This window comes from Crocodylus porosus, unplaced genomic scaffold (assembly GCF_001723895.1).
Source record: "Crocodylus porosus isolate Cpor-Errol unplaced genomic scaffold, CroPor_comp1, whole genome shotgun sequence".
In the NCBI taxonomy this organism is placed as follows: Eukaryota; Metazoa; Chordata; order Crocodylia; family Crocodylidae; genus Crocodylus; species Crocodylus porosus.
In genome coordinates this window covers 21,907,347-21,927,587 of record NW_017728909.1, presented here as the reverse complement: position 1 = coordinate 21,927,587, position 20,241 = coordinate 21,907,347, and the positions used below count along the sequence as shown (strand labels likewise).

Sequence of the window (20,241 nt, the reverse complement as noted above, 5' to 3'; positions counted from 1 at the left end):
GGAGAAGATTCCTGTTTTAACATATGATGACTTACGGCTGTTTATTCACAACAAGACTTTAAAAAAATATAAGTACCTATAGCTAGAATCTCAAATCTTTATCATAAGTACCCTGAAAAGAGGCCTAATTTTCAAAAATTATAAATACCCTGTAAGAGTCTGAACAAGACTGAGGATAAGGCTGATCCCAAGAAGGCCAAAAAAGGAGAGTCACTAATCACCTCCAGGACAACTGTGATGGGGCACAGAGATGCATTCAAAAGGGGACGCTCATGATATTTAAGCGACTGTCCAGTTGGCAGCCTGTGGGCTGCAGGAGGCATTGAGACGAGGCTCCCAGGCCAGGTGTCCCTCCCCACATCACTCGACCAAAGTCTCCAGGGTCCCCCTCCTTCCTGCAGCTGCTCCGGAGTTGGACAGCTCCAAGCTAAACAACACTTCCGGTTTCTGGACTACTAAACAGGATGGAACAGAAATGCGACTATTTAATTTCCAAGATGAAGATTTCAAAGCCAGTCTTTTTTGTAGAAAACTGCATCTTACACATACACAAAAATTCAAAGGAAAAATTACTTAAATTCCTTAGGGTATGAATAAAAAGCAAATAAATCAATGTAAACCTTGTATATAAAAAATGAGAAAAATTTCACATTACAGCTTCCTACCAAAAGTTGTAGCTCTAGAAAAACGGACAGACATTCAGGACCTGAAGATCCATGTCCAGTACTCTGAATAGTGCTTTTGGCCCTCGAGTGCAATGGCTTTTCTGTATTACATAATAAATATAAAAGCTGCACAACAACTTTGATAGATGTACAGACTAGTACAGAAAGGGGGGAAAAAGAAATTGGACTCAGCTTTCATTAACTCAAAACTCACTTAGACTTGCCCACACTTGAATATTATTTTGGATTTAAGCAGAGCGTGAATTTAATGTGCAAGAGCTATTGTTAATGGACGCTCTTGTCCCTGCCCACCACACAAAGCTCCTGTGGAATAACCTACTGCAATTAATCTTCTGCAGAGAGAAAGTGTATGAGGATGATGGTTCAGTGAGTCATTCACAGCCCCTTCAAGACTCAAAATCCTGGTTTAATCCCAGGGGTAATTAAGCTTCATTCTCATGAGATGGCTACAATATTGCAGAGACCAATCAGCTAAGAAACAATGGAATAAATCACACTTTTTTTTTTTATTTATCTGTGTCCCTATTCAAATGTATCTAATGCCAACAACCAGAGACAAAAATCTCTGCTGCCAGAAGGCATTTTTCTTTCTATAACGTGCATACTTAGTCATTACTTTTAATTGATCAAATCTTAAATTAAAATGTTACTCTTTCACTGACTCATGATACTGTAGGATCCATGCATAATGCTTGCATTAGTGCTAAACCCTTCTCAGGTGGGAGGCTGGATGGCTCGAGGGATTTATCATCACTAAGGAGCTTTCTGTCTCTATCACTGGTAAAAATTCCCACCTAGACCATTAGCAGAAGTCCCTACACCTAGCTCAGCAGTTTATGTGAAATGAATTTGCCAGCTCAGATCAATGCCCAACATACACACTACTACATTACCAAAACCAGCATTAGAGTCAGCACCCCTAGATGTCTGCAGACCACATCAGCAGAAAAAACAAGATGTGAATTCAATCTTGTGTGTATGCCCATACGCATTAGGAGTTTTAAACATGCCTCGAAGCCCTGCCAATTACAACCCGGCAACCTGAAGCCCGTCCTGCTTAAAAATGGAGTTTATCTAACCCCAAGTGATCCTTTTTCTCTGACCTTACATAGCAAAAGCTCATGCAGATGGCAAATATTATTCTGTGAGGAAAGGATCCTAGTTATGGCCAAGACTAGCTAAAGAAAAAGCTCTGAAGCACATGGCAGAAATGGCCCCTCTAGTGACATGGGCCCATACTGCCCCAGCTGAAGAGGCTGCAACTGGCACCTGTCTATATCCTACACGCGACGTTACTGCAGAGCAGTCAAAGCCTCCAGGCGGACAGAAGCAGCTGTAACATCCAGCAGGCACCGAGGAGGGTGTCATACATACGTGGAAGACATAGCATGCTTGCATCCTCAGGCAGCAGGTTACCATTTACAGAAAAGAGAACACACCACGTCCCCCGGGTGAGCAGAAACCCAGATCCACAAAAGCCTGGAAGTCTTCCTGCAAACTGGTTCGGCACACTTCAAACCACTTGAGTAATTTATTCAAACTAAAGTATTTTAGACAAAGAACATGTGCAGTCTCTTCCTTCTACACTGCCAAGTAACAAGGTTTAGAAACCTCATATTTTCAGAGATGTCAGAATACTTCACTACTTCTACACCAGGGATTGACAACATTTAAGACCCAACTGTCACTGCGACCATCCGATCGCCTACACAGCTCCCCCAGCTCTGTGCCAAAATCTTCTCTAATGCCTCCCTGTTGGAGCCTCCACTTACCACTGCACCAATTTCAGGGAATTTCCATCACCAATAGCAATAGATTACCCCAAATTCTGCACTAAGGGGAAGTGCAGGCTGCAGTAATAGGATGGGAGAACAGCCCTGGGCACAGGGCAAGGAGGACGAGTGTGGCTGCCTGCGGGACACTGCGTAAGGGTTCAGCAGCATGCGACAAATATATGGTGCAGGCCAAAGTGAGACTGCCCCTGAAGCTGATCCTTGCCACCTTGGGCTGGCTTGTCCCTACATGGAGCCCACAAGCCACAGGTCACAAACCTCCTTCTAAATCCTTGTTTCAGTAAATAGTTACAATGCATTTGACTAAAAGCTTCTCAATGAACAATTTCACGCTATAAAATAAATCATCAGCTCTGACAGAGGCTAACAAAAGACTGACACATCAGTTTGAAAACCAGTATGAATTTGAAAGGAGTTTAAAATGACTGATTCCAAGCCAGCTAGAGCCGTGTCCACCCATCTGTTTCAAATGCATTATACAAATGAGCCCGTAGTTTTACTGTTCCTGAAACTTTTTCATGGCTATTCAGCTCCAGGCCCATGTTAAGTCCCATCTGGAGTGTTCAGCTACTGACGCTGGAACTTCAATACTGCACATGGGTTTCTGCTTCCTACAGTACACATACCTGGTTGTGGAAATGAAAACAGTAAGGGTGCATCCCAAGAGTGACACTAAATTAAGCTTTCAGACAAAGCACAAAAAATTATCAAGAGCAGAAAAAGTGAGAAACAAAACACCATTGAGCCCCTACCTCTTGAAGCTGCAGTCGCACTTTATTAATGGTTCGAATCCAATGAGCTCGTGCTGGAGGGAAAAGTGGGGTTTCATTTTCATCAAGGTACCTTTAAAAATGAAGAACAAGAAAACAAACTTTTGAAACAGCAAAGTACAAGGTGAAAAAGATTTGCACAAAACCTGTAGTTATTGGAAAGGAACTGGAATCATAGAAAATGAGGCTGGAAGGGACCTCAGAAGTCATCTAGTCCAACCCCTGCCCCAAGCAGGACCAGCCCCAACTACATCATCCCAGACAAGAATTGTCTACCTGGATCCTAAAAACCTCAAAGGATGGAGACTCCACTACCTCTCTGGGGAGCCTGTTCCAGTGCTTCACCACCCCCCTAGTGAGAAAGTTTTTCCTAATATCTAAACTCAACTTCCCTTGCTGCAGCTGGAGCCCATTGCTCCTTGTCCTGTCACCTGCCCCCGCTGAGACCAGCCCAGCTCCATCCTCTTTGCAGCCCCCCTGCAGGGAGGTGAAGGCTGCTGTTCAATCCCCCTCGGTCTTCTCTTCTGCAGACTAAATCAGCCCAGTTCCCTCATCCTCACCTCACCAGTCCTGTCCCCCCGCCCCCAACCATTTTCCTTGCCCTCCACTGGTCCAATGTGTCCACATCCTTTCTGTAGCGGGGGACCCACAACTGGGCACAGGACTCCAGATGTGGCCTCCCCAGCATGGAATAGAGAGGAAGAATCACTCCCTCGATCTGCTGGCAACGCTCCTACCAATGCAGCCCGGGATGCTGGTAGCCTTCCTGGTGCAGTACAATGCAGGTTCAGCTAAGGATGCTCACAAATTTCCAGGAGACAATTAACAGTCCCAAACAAGCTCTGGTAAGAAAGAGGCCTACATAGTGTAGCTCGGGATAAGGGACAAGGGCATGAAACATCTACCATGTGAAAAAAGGACCTCCTGAATTTCTAAAGAGAATGAACGTTTGGCTCAAATGGCTGGTCTTTACCAGCCTGTGAAGTGCCAGACACTTGACAGCATAGGAATTATCAGTCAGAATTAAAAAAAAAAAAAAGTATAGGTCAATTATTCTGAGAAAAGCAAATTGCTGATCTAGGAGGAAGAAGCTGGTGCAATTATCTAAGAGGCGAGCACTAGGAGACAAAGGGCTTAAAAAAAAAAGAGAGTTTAGCACTTTTTCCATCAGTCCCACGTACTTGATATTGCCATTCTGCATTACCACTTACCTCTCTGCGAGTCCTGCACTGGCAGCTTGGGGTTGCTCAAGCTCGAGAGGTAACTTGGGTGTGGAAGGGTCCTTAACTTTCTCTTCTTGCTTGCAGACTTTTTCCTTCTCTGCTTGGCTATCAAATTGCTTGGGCTCCTCCTGCCCATTGTGCCACTCCTGGCCATCCTTCTGGTATGTGCCAGGAATGCAGTAGGAAGGGTTCGACTCTGGCTCCCGTGGCTCCTCTTCTTGCTCAGAGCCGTGGGCACTCTCCTGGCAGGGGTCTGGCTCGCTGAGGTGAGAGCTCCCCTGGCTAACGCTGCACGAGGAGCCATATCTACTACTGCCGGCAGGACTGTGAGAGAGTGGGAGATGAACACATCAGAAAAACCCTGAGAACAGCAAGCATGATACTGCACAGACATTATCTACACGACGAACCTGGACCAAACCTCACTGATGTTCTAGTTTGCCATCAAATCCTGATATCAAACAACTGAAACCCCTGAGCTAGTCAAAATGACACCTGACCTACTGAATCATCTAGAAGTCCTACGAGAATCCCTCGACTGCGAGGGGCTGCTGAAGACTACAAGAACGTAAATGCACTGCCTACCTGCACATTGTATACAATAATCCACCCACCGTACACTGAATTGTAGCAGCAGTCATCCAAGCAATAGAATATTCCCCTCTTCTACAGAAATTCAGCCCGAAGTTGACAATGAAGGTATCTGAATTGCTGGATAGAAGCAGAAACGTAAACATGGGAATTATAAATAAGAGCTCATCTTCCACTATTCTGGATGCTCTTTGCTTCATTATTATTTTTCCTGCTGTCAGGTTTTGTCACGCAGCCTTTTACACTTGGCTGCCACTGCAAAAAGTACAGTAATTTTTTATCATTAATACCAGCTGGGCAAGACTGCTGCCCCTTGCCATGTGTAGAAGGAGTGACCATTCTTAGTCAAAGTAGCTCCGAGATCTGAGTCTAATGTCATTATTTGAAGAGCTGTGCCTCTATCAAAAAAAAAGAAAAAGAAACCAGCAAGGAAGTAAGAGGCCCATTCCAGTCTTATGTTCTTAAACTTTACACAGGAAAAAAAAAGAAGTGCTGGGGTGGAAATTTCAAGGTCAAGCTCTCCTGCAGGAGCCATTAGTAACTGTCTTGCATCTGTATGTACTGCTTTGCTCCACCCTCCAGAGCATAGATTCCCAAGCAGGGTGCCACAGCACCCCGGGGTGCCCAGAGAGCCTTTCAAGGGTGCCACAGGGTGCTGCACAGTGAGCGTGGTTAGGTGTGTAAACATGATTCACAAGACTAAGCCAGAGATTTCAAATGGGAGTTCATACTGGCAAAAGTATTCTGACCTGCTGTGATCCTTCTGAGTTCTTTGCAAAAGAAGAATTGCTCTATTCTTTTTCTGCACTCAGGCGTGAAAACTAAGAGCTGGCATTTTCCAAGGATGCCTCGAGTCCAAAAAGGTTGAGAATTATTGTTCTAGGGCAAGGATATTTTGGCCTCAATATGGTGAACAAAACATCAGTTATTCATTGTGGGAAGTGATTTGGGCTCACGAATCATGGTCATGGCCTCAAAGAAAATTATGGCTGGAATGGCATTCAACAGGTCATCTAAGGCAACACCCTGCTCCAAGCAGAGCTCTCTCCGACCCCCTGCCCAACCCAGACAAAACCTTATTGAACCTAGTGGTTCTCAGCCTCTTTAGACTCCCCTAGACAGACTCAAGGCACCCCTTCAAAAATGTCAGCTCAGTTTTCCCTCTTTGTTGCCTACAGAAAAATAGAGATGTGTTTCTAGTGCAAAGGACTCAAAAAGACACAACTCTGGATTTGTTTGAAATCTCTGAGTTTATCTTGGGAGCTGTGCCTGAAAATATAGTGGGTGCCTATGCACGGGCAGCGTGGCTGCTCCGATGTGCTGTCAGTGTAGCTCATGAGAGCAGATCCAGTGAATCGAGTCTGCTGGAGTGTGGCAATTACTGCGCTCCAGCGTCTCGTGTATCAGCGTCCCCACATTTGAAAAAGGTGGCAGGGGCACTTTATCTAAAGCTCACAGGGACGCCGATACACAAGATGCTCTGGACACTTCAATTAGCAAGGCTCTTGGAGCCGCTCTAATTAAAGCACACCTCCCCCCCAACACACACACACACTCCCCCGGAGCACACGTATAAACCCCTGCAGCACCCTGGTTGGGAATCACTGGTCCAAACATTTGAATTGGGCAGCTGGAAGGTAACCAAGGACATCTCAGACAGGCTAAACTGTTCACGAGACTTTGGTACTGAATGAGCAGCCTCGGAGTCCGATGTCCTTTTCGCAGCACAGGTAAATACAGGACGTGAGGAGGGCAAGTTCCCTTTTACAGCCCCCTGGCACAAACTGAGCAGATCTCTAATCTTGAGAAATTAAGGCATCATTAATTTGGTGAATGCACAGGGAAAAGTGGGGATTCACACATTACTGCAAGCCTCATTTAGTAGCAGCCTGCACCGCCTGGCGCTGCCTTTGTGCAGGTTTCACCGAGGCTGATGTATTAAAACATTAACCTGTAATACCTTCATTGCCACCTTTGGGAACATTTGAAAGCTTGAAGTGACCTGAAAGCAGCTTATATATTTCAGTAATAGCTATTCCAATGCCTAATTACACTTCTCTCAAATGATTAAAAGGCCTCTTCTGCTTTAAAAGATAATTTCAGTATTTTCCCCTGATGCATTATCAAGTGTTACTTTTTAAAAAGAAAATACAATGTGATCATCACTAAACAAGGAAGCAGAATGAAGGAAGCAAACTCAGACGTTTATCACACAAAGAATTAAGTTGTGAAAGACAATTGAAAGCAGCACTCAAAGCAAGCCTTTCACAGACACAGAGCAAAAAGAGTGCACACGAAAGCTAATTACATTTTTAAAAAGACAAAGAAGAGCTGAGGAAGTTGAGAAAATGATACTAGGGCTGGCTGTGTAATCTAATGTCTATTAATTACTAACATCCTCTAATGTCAACTACTAGGAATGCTACAAACCACTGCTAATAATTAGGGATAGGATTGGACTAGGAACAGTAGCACCAAACCGGACAGCTACTGCTGGGAGACGTGCATTATAAATGGTCCATTGCTTGAAACCATTTATTATGCTTCTTTTGTAACTGGCCTGTTCTTATTCAGCGGTCCCATGCTATTCACATCGGCTGGCTGCGTTCCAGGGTGGAGGGCTGCTGCGTTAGGACAAAAGACAAAATCACTCTCTTTTTGTACTGAATGGCCCTGCCCGCGTGTCAACTCTTCTAGCGGTTTTCCCTCCGGGGGAGCAGGGGATTGATTGGAAACTCTGCTCTGCTGCTCTTCAGACTCCCCAGCAACATCATCCCCCAGCTCTTTGCTCGACTCCTCATCAGCAGCGTGGGGTCCACGTGGCTCTTCACACTGTTCGTGGGTCACTGTCCCAGCCTGCTCGAAAGACACGCCCAAGTCCACATCTGGATCCGTCAGCGGAGCAGGGACAACAGGCTCCCAATTCTCTTTTGCACCAACTCTTCCTGGCACCGCTGCATCTGGTTTCAATGAAGCCTGCGGTAGTACCTCGGAGTCCTTCTTCACACAGGCCTCCTTGCTGTCTTTTTGCCAAGGAAAAGAAAAATCGAGCCGCTTGCCAAAGATAGCTCCTTGGACACCGTCTGGCTTACTTGCTCTCTCTTCAACACCTCCCTCAAACAAAGTTGAGGAAAACTTCTTAAAACTGGACACGAGACCTGGCTCAGGCCCCGGTTTAGCTGCCGAAGGTGGTGGCTGTGAGAAAAAGGACCCAAATGGCTTTCCACCATCAGCCGATGACATGAAATTAAGTTTCGGTAAACTAGGTATAGCGGGTATTTCGAACACAGGTTTGCTGCTGCTTCCACGTGTAGGCACGGCGGCTGGCTTGCTCTGCTCATGCCGGCTGCATTTGAAGCTGGCTCCTTCTGCAGCCACGTCGTGAATGGGTAAATGCTCCCTCTCCACGGCAGCAACGCTCGTTACATCTGGAGGCAGGAAATGAGCACCCCACTCATCCGGGGCACTAAGCTCTGGTTCCAGGGTGCTGGTCACATTAGCATCCCCCCAACTCTCTGGAGTGACTTGCTGTGTGTCACGTGTGCTACTTGGATCCAGCTGGCACAAGTCTGTATCTGCTTCACCAGTGAAGGCTGCAGGTTCGAGCTGCATCCTACTTGTGTGCTCAGCTTGAGAAGAGCTGCCACCAGCTTCGTGAGCAGAAGTCATTTGGTCTTCTGCAACGTTTGCAAGGGCTGTATCTAACTGGTGCAAAATGAGCTCTGTCTGGCCAGCTGGCATTGCTTCTTCCATGCCAGCTGCATGATCCAGATGTGGAGGGCACAAGTCACCATGCCCAGGCTCCTCCTCGGAGAGCTGTGCATGTGCGTTCAACTGCACAATTTCCAGGGCATGATGTTCTCCTGAAACCAGCATTTCTGAAGCTTGCATTTGAGGCTGCTCTGGACTGATTTCAAGCCCCGCATTTTCTTCAGTCAAATAAAGACTGAGGCTCTCTTCTACTAAGCAGCGACCATGAGTCTGCTTCAGAGACGTGCTGGTATTTACATCAGACAACTGGGCGGGGGGTATTTCTTCTGGCTTTTGCAAATCTTCGGCAGGAATCAACTCCACGGTGCTTTCTTGAGCTCTGGCAGCAGGTTGAAGATGCACATCTTCTCTAGGTGTTTCCTTTGCGCCTTTAAAGATGCCAAAGAGATCACCAGGGAACGATGGAGCTGGCCCGCTTGGGAGAGAGGAGAAACCAAAAAACGAGGAGCTCCTCTGCTCGGCGCTGGGAGCAGCTGAAGCTGGAGGCTGGGAGAAGAAATCAGAAAGGGATTTTGGAGGTTTCATTTTCGACATGAAGCTTGAAAACATTTCAGCTGGAGAATCCAGGACCGACTTGTCGCTCTCAGGCTCCTTAGGCTTATTTGGGAAATGAGGTGCATCTGGTGTTTTGGGGAAAGACTTTTTCTCTTGGACCTGTTGCAACTTAGCCCCGTGGGTCTGCCTAGGTAACTTCAGCTCAGGTACATTTGTTGTTTCTTCACAGACTGCCACCTTGCATGAATTGCTGGCACCATTCAAGTCATTCAGATTTGAGGAGTTGCTTTTGCCATTCAAGACTAGACTGCCATAAGCCTTTGCAGGGGCCTGCTCCTCGGGATAGGAACGGTCTCTCTCATCGGAGGGAGGTGCAGCGTACCTGTCCTGCCTTGTGCTGTCTGAGAGATGCTGCTTTTGCCCTGGGGAAGGAGACCCCCCACTTTCCTGCAGCTCTGGACCTTGAAAGCAGGGATCACCAAAACCCGAATGAGTTACCGCAGCTCTCGCAGGCTCGTCAGTGCTTCCCACCCCAGGCAAATGCTCGGTTTGCGGTGCTACAGGAAAAGCAAATTCATTGCTGCTCCTAGGGCAATTAGAGGTCTCTTGTCTGCCGGTCACTGCTGCCACGATATCAGCAACCTCTTTCTTATGGGCTGTGTCTTTTTGTCTGGCAACTCTGCTATCAGAGTCAATGGAAACACCTTCATTCATAAATGGCTTTGGCTGCTGAATAGGTTTTTCAGTGCTTTTTTCTGGCATGGTTTGTGGCTTTTCATCCAGAAACGATGTCAAACTGAAGAGGCTAAAGCTGGAACTGCTCTGAGGTGGATTTTTCTTGGGGGTCAAGCCACTTGAAAAGAAGGAGGGAAGCTGAAATAGCCCTTCTGTTTCTTGCTGCTTGGCACTGGGGAGTTGATCAGCAGGTGCCTGCATGTCCGATCCAGCAAAGAAGGAAAATATGCTCCTGCTGGCTGACTGTCCTTGCTGTGGTTTGGAGGTGGTGGTACTGGACAACCCAAAGGGCAAACTAAATCCCGATTCTCTAGGTGTCTGATCTGGCTTCCTTGATTTTGCTTTATCAAGCATGTCACCCTTAAAACGGTCTTCTCGGTGCTTTGGTGTGCCAACTGATGCACTGTCCCGTGCAGGGGACGGACTTTGTGGACCAATTCTGGGACCTGCATATGCCAATTTTTGGACTGTGTTTTCAGGAAGCGTGTGTGGACTCTCAGCATTTTCCCCAGCTGAATTGCTGCCGCACTGCTCCATTTGGGTGCTATAACTAGCAGAGACCTTCTTGTTCAGACCTTGCGCTCTCGCCTCTTCCGCAGAGGATGAGAGACACGGCATGCTGGTGCTGGCCTGCCTCCCGGACTTCCCAAATTTCTCTCTCAACTCAGCGGGAGTTCCCCTGTCTTTTAGTGGAGCTGTAGCATTTGCTGCTGGTTGAGAAGAGGCAGCATCTCCTTTAAAGAGATCCCCCAGGGACCCAAATAACGAAGAAATGCCTGAAGTTTCCTTTGGCTCCTGAAGTACTTTTTCAGTTTTAGGGACGTTTTCCTTCTTTTCCAGATGTGGAGGGGGCTGTGGTCCTTTGTTCACTTGCGTTTTAAAGAAATCAAAAAACCCCGACGTCTGAGCGTTATCCGGTGTTGAGCTCGAAGAAGATTCTTCTCCCAGACTAAAGAGTTTCAGAGCACTTTTAAATAGCGTTTCCTCCGATTCGGTGCCAGACTGGTTCCGATTTGCCTCGGGCTTCTTGTGTGCATCGCTACCTGCTTGGGGTCTGAGAGGACTCGAAACTGCAGTCATTTTATTGGCATTATCAGCTTGGTGGAGCTTGCCTTCAGGAACCACTTGGCTTAACTGAGAAGATGATGTTGCTAATCCTTGCTTTTTCATTTGGATGTTTCTATTCTGAGTAAATTCATGCTTTTCATTTCTAAGAGACTCCAAGTTATCAAATTCTGATGCAGCATTTCGCCCCCATTCAGACTTAATTGGAAACTTCTGCCCAGTGTGTGCATCATCTACTAATTGTCTATTTGATGTCAGTGAAAGATCACTTTTCTGCCCCAATAATTTTGACTGTGCATCCATTTTCTTATTGGCAGAATCGTCCAAAGACTCAGTGTCAGAACCAGAAGCCTTTCCAATCAGACCACCCAAAGCAGAAAATAAAGAGGCGACTTTGTTCGCAGCTGGCTTTTTGTCTTCAATCTTTTCAACTTCTGTTGCACGCTCAGCACGTACAAAAGGCTCAGCTATTTTAGAAGCGGACTTCAGACTATGGAAGCCAAAAAATCCTAAGCCACTCCCAGCAGTTGTAATAGGGATGGTTTTGACCGTTTCTTTAGTCTGGACCTCTTCGTTCAGCAACCAAGACGATGACGCTTTTGAATGTGTTCTGAGATCCAGGGTTAGCGAAGGCTCTTCCAAAAAATACTCGGTTTCCTTTTCAGGCCTAAAGTCTACTTTGAGTTTTTGAAGTTTATAACCTGAAAAATCTAATGGCTGCTCTCGCTGGTAATAAATCGACTCTTCAAACAGTTGTGAGAAGGTCTCCAAGTTCATGTTCATTAGCTGATCACTTCTTTGCAAAGCTACAGACAAATCCAGAGGTTTATTTGTCTGATAATTATCTAGTGGTTGTTCTTCAGCAAACCAAAAGAGTTCATCTTCATTGCCAAGAGGGACTTTAAAACCACAAACAGCAATTGTATTATCTTCTAACACAGAACTTGGGATGGCACCCACCTGAATATTAGAGTCCCAGTAGTCTTGGTAGCAGTAGGCTTCAGGGGCACACACATAGACACACTGTCCAGTAGGATCAGTGAGCAACGAATAGACGTACTGGCCATCACTGTACATGTAATACCCACAGTCACCATCTCCTGATGGCCACCATATGCCACGCTCAAGCAACGTCAGCCAGTTCTGGTACTCCTGACTGTAGGATGAATAGACAACGTTTTCTTCCATGCTCAGAGACTCTTGGTCAATCAATGTCCACATGTTCCCATCACCGCCAGATGAGTAGCTTAAGTCCACAGGCAGCTCTTCTGAGTAGCTGCAGTCCATTTGACAAGGTGGAAGTTGACTATAATTTCCACTGAGAGGACTGGTTGCCCACCCATCATTTTCTTCTGAATAGACTTCTTGAAACATTAACTGGTCAAATGACTCGTATGACCTTACACTTAAATCTGAACTCTGCCTGTCAAAATTTGCATTGGTGGTCCAGTCCATCACGTTTGCATTGCCATCCTTTTTACACAGATTCATTGCCATGTCATTAGATTCAGGCCAGTGCCAAACCTGAGCAGGCAGAACAGGACTCTGGTTTAAGACATAATAAACTGGCAACGGTGCTTCACCAACATCCACAGAAAATCCTTCCACATCATACTCCCATTCAAAGCCACAGTGACCTCTTGTTTCCTCGCAAGTCAGAAGCTGCTCCAATATGTTCTGGGCATCACCATTTAGTAAAGAGTAATTAAGAAATTCATTGGATCTTTCACTTAAGAGAGAGTGATACATTTTAGATGTTGTATCATGGTAAGGGTCGTTCCTACCAATGACAGTTTTCCCAGATAAGTCCTGGACCTTCTGTTGCAAATTTAAAGGATCCCAAGATACAGACTGCCCGCAGTAAGGAACGTGTTGTTCATTCATTCTGCTTATTTTTGTGTTGGGCAAATGGTCGCTGGTCTTGGAAGAATCAGTTGGTTTCATATTGTCCAGTTTCTCTTTCGGTTTGGACATGAAACTTTTAAAGAAGCCAGAAGTTTCTTGGTTTTCCACAGTGCTACTTTGAGCACCAGATGTTGCATCTGAGCTACTGGATTTTTTTTCTAAGCTAGAATCCTCATTTCTATCAAAAAACTTCATGAGGCCTAGCATGTTTGATTTGGTCTTATCCTGCTTATGATCAGACACATCTTCATGTGATGCAAACTTAAATAACCCAGAAAATAACCTCGACGAATGGTTCTTCTGGCTGTCGCTTTCATTTTTGACATTCAACTCTTGACTACCAGGCAAATGCTCAGAAGAAGAAAACCGAAAAAGCCCCGAAAGTAAACCTTGTTGTGTGTTTTCCTTCTGCAGCTCATCTATTATTTTAACCTCTCTCAAATCCACCCCTTCAGGTGAAGTGGCATTTAAGTCTAAGGAGCTCAGCCCTGCTGACAACATCCTATGTTGTGTCATGTTTCTCTGCTCTTCCTGAGCACTCCTAGGTCCATGCTGCATGTGTGTGACATTAAGACCGACCGAGGCACTTTCTGGACGTCTGCTCCCAGGCCCTTGCGTGTTTGAACAACTGGCCTTGGGGCCAGTTACTTGTACAGATTCCTCTTTACGTTCTGGCATGCCTAGACCCGAGTTAGACTTTCGTGAAAAGGTATTTGCCGAATTACTACTTGTGTGTTTACCACTAATAGCTGAAGACGGAGTATCACGAAACCCCTGCTGACTGGTTAGAGCTGAAGTTGCTGGGTGATCTGCAGAAGACACCTTGAACAGAGAAGGAAGAACACCTCCTTCTTCTTTTGGATCTTGATGCTTGTCTGAAAATCCAAAACCGCTAAGAAAAGGAATCTGCAGTTTCCCAGGGAAAGAGAAAGCGTGTTCATTGCCAGATGAACCGGTGTGTTGGGTGTCATCTTTGGAGACGTGCTCTTTTGCAAGTTCCACCACGGTCTCTTTTTGCATCGATTCAGCAGAAGGAAGCAACAACTGGCTGAAGGATTTTTTCAGCGGACTGAAAAAGTGACTGGATGTACTGCCCTGATCTGCAGGATGTGGATGAATCTCCATGTTACTTCTACTTTGTCTGTTTTCCGATTCACCTTCCATAGGACGCAGGTCTTCTGAGGGGTTTGTACACTCTTGTACAGGCGTGTCAGGCTGATTGGCAACGTGGTGCAAGTCTGAAGATTTCTGTGCCCCACCGGGATGCTTGGAAACTACTAGACTGTCAAAATTTGCTTTCAAGCTAAAGGAACTAACTGAGTTGGTAAATTTACCAAAGACTGAGGACACAGAATGGCTACTTGGGTTAACTTCTGCCTCGCTCTTGGTTTCGCTGCAGTTCGCTTCAGGAACGGGGTTGTTCCTGGTGGCATGGGCAGGCTCTTCAGACCTTTCATTCCCGTTTGCCTCGCAAGCTCTTGCAAGATGACTTTCCTCTTTGGCTTGCTCCTCTCTTTTAGGAATCTCTTTTTCTGAGAAGATCTTTAAAGGATTCAACATCCCTAACACTGAATTCACCACTGAATTGTGACTCTGTGACGAGGACTGCTGGCCCACGGCAGTACGCTCAAATGATTCACGAAGACCTACGGTAACTTTATCTTTCTCGGTGGTTTCTTGGTTACTGTGATTTTCATTATTCGCCCCTGGGTCATTGCTCATCTGGGAGCGGACTGCAGCACTGACATCAGTTTTATTTTCTACCTTCGCTTCTGCAGATGCGTTGTCAGATTTAGGTTTGCTAGAAAATATCCTTGAGATGCCACCCTCTGGGTGATTTAAAGTTTCTGATTTCTCTGGTCCTGAGGAAACAAGCTTTTCCATAGAGGCCGTGAGGTGCTTTGTGCCTGAGCCGACCTTCTCTGTAAAGGAACTGAAGAAGGAATTGACTGTATTCCTGACACTCTTCAGGTCTGGGAGAGACTCCGATTTGTTTTTGCTGCTCTCTTTGCTGTCCTCCATACAAAGAGCTTTCACCTGCTCAGGGGACACATTCACCTCTATCAGATTAGCACCGTTAAGTGGTTTGAGCGATGCGCTCTCCGCAGGCTTCTTTGTTTTCGGAAGGGTACCAAATTTACTGATCTCTTCCTCCTTTTCAGCCAAGTATTCAGATACTGTTTCCACCAGGCACTGCAGCTCATCCATTGCATCAACATACTCCTCACTCGGTTCCTCGACAGGAGAAAGTGTCAGGTCCTGCATGGAGTAGCTATGCTTGCCTCCTTTGGTCTTATGTTTTTTGCCACAGCTGCCCCTTTGCAACCGAGAGGCAGGATGTGCAGCGTAGTCGTCAGGTAAGCCTCTTCCAGGAGAAGGGTCCAAGTCGCACCATGTCTGTGACAGCACAGCTAATTCCTCCACTTCGTCGTCCGAAACCGAGGAATACTGAAACTCATCAGAAGCACTGCTGTCGAACTCCTCCAGGACATCCAACAGTACAAAAGTATTATCTGGCTGCTCGGTACGTCTCACTTCTTCACAGCGACCCAAGGGCACTGGGCCATCGCAGTCACCATCTGCCAGCTGTGTGTTGATGCACTTGCCACTCTTGACCAATAAGCCATTCTTGTATGGACGCAGGATTGGATATAGTGGTAACGGCTCCGTGTTCTCACTGCTGTCGTTATATTTTGCACTTTGATCATAAGTTGAGAAGACATCACCAGGTTCAGGCATAGGCGCCTCCCCATTCAAAGAGGTTGCTTTATCCTCAGGAAACTGCAACCTTCCATCGTTGTGAAGGCTTATTTGCTCACTCTTTTCAAAAGTGCTGTATTTTAGTTTTTTTTTCCTTCTCCTATCTATTGTGTCATATTCCTGAGGATATCTAGGAATATCTAAAGTTCCTGACTCCAAGAACACGTTCTGGCAATATGGTGATCTTTCGTGAAGGCTATAATTCTCTCTTTTTGAGAGAGGACAGGCGTTCTTTACATTGGTCTCCTGCCAGTTTTTATGACTCTTTTCTAAGAATTCCTCTATTAGCAGTTTTCCTAACTCCTCATAGTTACTCTCCCGCTCTTCTTCTGCCACTTCCAAATTAAATGGAATGATCCTGACTTTTTCAGTTCTAACTAGAGATCCTTGACTGAGCCGACCAGGAGAGAAAATAAAACGGGGAAAGAGGATAAAGAAAAAGGAGGGAATGAGAAGGAAGAACAAGTTTGAAAACATTTTTCAGTGAGAAAACAGGAACAGCAAAAAGCATGCATAGAAAAAATATAGAACAGAAAAACACATTCAATTGGTACCGATAAAAACAAACTGCAGGGTCATCGTTTCTGACATTTCTTAAAATCAAAGGACAAGAAGTAGCATGGATCACAATGTGCCATAAAAGTCACAATATTTAAAAAAAATAATAAATATGGAGCAGATGTTTGAAGCGGAAGCGTTGTCACTCACTGCTCGATTGAAATAATGCAATGTAAGGCACAGTCTAGCGTGCTGAGCTCCCAGGGCTCGGTTTCAGCAATGTGAGGAAGCAGAGCGAGCAGAGGGGTGCTAACGTGCATGACTCCACAGTGGATAGGCAGGCGTCTTGTGCACATGAGCATGGAGACTTTTTCTGCCTTAGCACTACCCGGACCTTGCAATACATGCCCTGTTCCTCCTTTTGCTCCATGCTCTGGACATAAGCAACAGGGCAAACCTTCCCCCCCACAGTTTCACCTCTCTGTAAAATGCGCAGAACCCTACAGGGAAGGATGGGTGCAGGGCATGGAGCATGCACCTGGATAACACTTGCAAAGGGCTCTAGTGCCTGGAAAACAAGGTCTTTCTCCTTCGAGTACTTGTCCACGTGCACACGTCATTGTGGGTAACTCCCAAGCAGCACACAGTTCAGAGTCCATAGAGGTTTCAAAGACCCGGGTAGACAAACCTTGGCTGGGAGGATGTAGTTGGGGCTGGTCCTGCTTGGAGCAGGGGGTTGCACTAGATGTGACCTCCTGAGCTCCCTTCCACCCTCATTGTCTATGATTCAATGAGCCAGGACCCTGGAGCTCTAGGTAACACGCTGCAGGACACCATTCCCAAAGGCACCGGCTAAGCTGGAAGCATCAGCAGTGGTTTAGTGTTTGATAAGGACCAGGCTGGAGTTCCAGGTGCAGCTTTGCAGGTGTCTGGGAATAGAGACAAAACCTTGAGAGTGCCTGAGCCGTAATGAGGAGTGCTTTGACCAATGCGGGACCCTGGGCAATCGGAGACCCACTTCGTCTGAAGCACAGATCTTCTCTATAGCAACAAATAGCTCATGCAAGTGCCTAAAAACTAGATGTGGCTCTCTGCAGAAAGAAGCCTGAAGAAACTCTACTGAAACTGTCTGTGGCAAAAAGCTCAAAACCTCACTAACTTCTTGGAAGATGCATGGCCAAGGCCCAATCTGAACTCTGTTCTATTTTCTTGGCAACAGATGACCCAAGAAAAAGGGGGGAGGAAACTGCTAGTAGGTTGTTAGTAACCTTCCAAACAAATAATGGGCAGAAAAAGGCTGTGGGGCTGATAATGGAGGATGCGGAGAAACATTTAATACCATTTTTCTTTTTTTAAATAAAAACTTCAGTTTTCACAAAAAAAAGGCACCAGGCACAGGACAAGCACATTTGGCAACAAGGCCAGGGGGTGGGAGCTCTGCCTGTAGGAAAGGAACAGGTTAAAAATGACTTGGATAAAGGGGATGATTTCACATCAGTGGGGCCCCAATGGAGATTCATTTTCAGGTACTCAAGGAATGGGCTGAAGTTCCTGCAGAGATGTTGACTGTGAAGGTCCAGGGAGGTCCCAAAAGAGAAGAAAAGAGTAAATATAGGACCCATCTTCAAAAACAAAAAAGAGAGAGAAAAAGGCGGGGGAGAGGAGTCAAGGCAGCTATGGATCTGGACAGCTATGGATCAAATGTCAATAAGACACCAGTACATTTCATCAAGGAATCACTCTCTATGCTTCTGGATGATTACAAGGCAAAAGATAATGGCCAAAATGGATGCATCAAGAGTGAGCTGTTCATAACCCAGGTGCTTGCTTGCTTTCTATGATGGGGTGGCGGGCCTTATGGATGGGAGCAGGAGGAGAGCAATGGATGCAATACTACCTTGGCTTTCATGAGTCATATGAAACTGTCCTGTGGATATAGGATAAGCAGAGATTCTAGTTTTCTATTCACCCTGGAAAACCGCAGAAAATTGTGAAATCTGCATTTTTGTACGACCTAATAAAACAAAAGCAGAAATGGCATTGCCCACAGAGGGAAGCTGTGCTTTCAGCAGGTCATGGAAAAATGCAGATTTTTGTGTCCTTTAATGGAGATTTTCTGCTTTTTTCTGCCAGTGGAACACTAGGATCCCTGGTGATAAGTAAGCTAAGGAAACAGAATAGATATCAAACTACTGCAAGACAAATGCATATCTGGTTGAATCATCATGCTCAAAAATGTTGAGCTCCTGACAGCTACTTCAACTGGAAGGAGGCATCACGGGGAGTCTCCCCAAGGATGTCCTGGGCCTGCTACTGTTCAACATCTTCATGAATGACCTGAAGGATGGAGTGGAGCAGTGTCCTTAGGAACTCTGCACATTGTACCAAGTTGGGAGGGGTCCCAGGTACTTTGCAGGGGGATAAGATTCAAACGGACCTTGATAAAATAGGGGGGGAATGGCCTGAAAAACAGCTGAAATTCACTCAGAAGAAGTGCAAACTTGTTCCACTTTTGTTGGAGTGCAAGTGGAAAATTGTTCCACTTTTGAAGGAACAATCAAATACACAAATGCAAAATAGAGAGCGACTGGCTCAGCTGCAGTACTGCTATCAAGGCCTGGGGGGTCTGGCAAACAGCAAGTTGACTTGGAGTCAGTGCAGCACTGTGGCAAAGAAGTTAACAGCAACCTGGGTTGCATTAACGGGAACGTTGCCTGCAAGTCACCAGGAGCAATGCTTCCACCCTTCAGCACAGGCGAGGCCTTCCCTGGTGTACCATCTTCAGTTCGGGGTGCCTCACTTCAAGGAAGATGTAGACAGATTGGAGAGAGTCCAGAGGAGGGCAACACAGATGATTAGAGGCCTTGGAGAGATGACATACAAAGAAAGGCTGGAAGAATTGGGATAATTTAACCTACAGAAAGGACAGGTAAGTGGGGGGTTTGCGAGCCATGTGCACACACAAAGAGAGCTTGTACAAAGAGGATGGTGATCAATTGTTCTCCGTGTCCATACAGGCTAGCACCAGAAGTCATGGGCTGAAGTTTGTACTAGGGATGCTCAACCCCCGGCCCACAGGTCAGATCTGGTGCACACGGCCTAAAGGGCTGCCCAAAGGCCCAAAAATTGGGCACAGGAATGGGCTGGACAGCATAGCCATCTAGGCTAGGTCAGATGTGGAGCAACGCAGAGGCATCACAGGACCAGATTCAGTAGCACGGGGCCAAAAGATTGAACACCACCAGATTAAACATTTGTCTGGGTATATGAGGCAGGAATTATCCCATTTTAAGTGGTGAGGGGAGATAAATCTGAGAATTTCTCAGAATCTGTGGCAGAAGGAGCTGTCTGAAGCCAAAGGCAAAGTTCATTGAAAGGACTGAGGAGCAATAAAAATAGACCATCGAGGAGCCTGACACGCTAGCATTTCATGCACATTCCTTGTCTACGCAAGTGTGTCTCCTTCGCTGGAGAGCACGGGAGACGTGCACAACCCCAGCAAGACACACCTATGACAAGCACTTGAAGGAGAAGAAGCAACTGCATTGCCACCGTGTCATCAAGACCTGCACTCTTCATAAATCGTACATGAACCGATCTCAGTCTGAAAGAGCCTCATGTCCATGAAGTGAGCCCTGCTGTGCAGGCTGCATCAGAAGTACAGCAGCTATTTTCTAACCACAATGTAAAGCCAATAACAGACATAGGGTGTCTTTACAAAAGATAGCAGCTTGGGAACTTGTGTCTAGCCAGCCCCAGCCTTTGGATTCGATGCACACAAGCCTCAGTTGAAGGCAAGGGTGCCATCTGAATGTGTGAAGAGCCATGGGCTGCAAACTCTTCAGGAATGATTGGAACAGACCAACATCAACACGTGTTTACATGCAAGCAAAATGCCCAGAGAAGAAGGATTTCCCCCCCCTCCCCCCCCGGTTTTTTACAAAAACTT

The 20,241-nt window shown here is 46.2% G+C and overlaps 1 protein-coding gene across 2 annotated transcripts in view; it reads right to left on the bottom strand.

Annotated features, from left to right (window-relative positions):
• The window catches only part of UNC13B (unc-13 homolog B), a 315,070-nt gene that overhangs the window by 176,550 nt on the left and 118,279 nt on the right, over window positions 1-20,241 (bottom strand). For both annotated transcript variants that reach the window (XM_019531900.1, XM_019531901.1), the window contains 2 exons: window positions 4,461-4,796; window positions 3,232-3,322 (listed from right to left, as the gene is read on the bottom strand). In XM_019531900.1, the coding sequence (XP_019387445.1) occupies window positions 3,232-3,322; window positions 4,461-4,796 (427 nt within the window). The remainder of the gene's footprint in view (window positions 1-3,231; window positions 3,323-4,460; window positions 4,797-20,241) is intronic.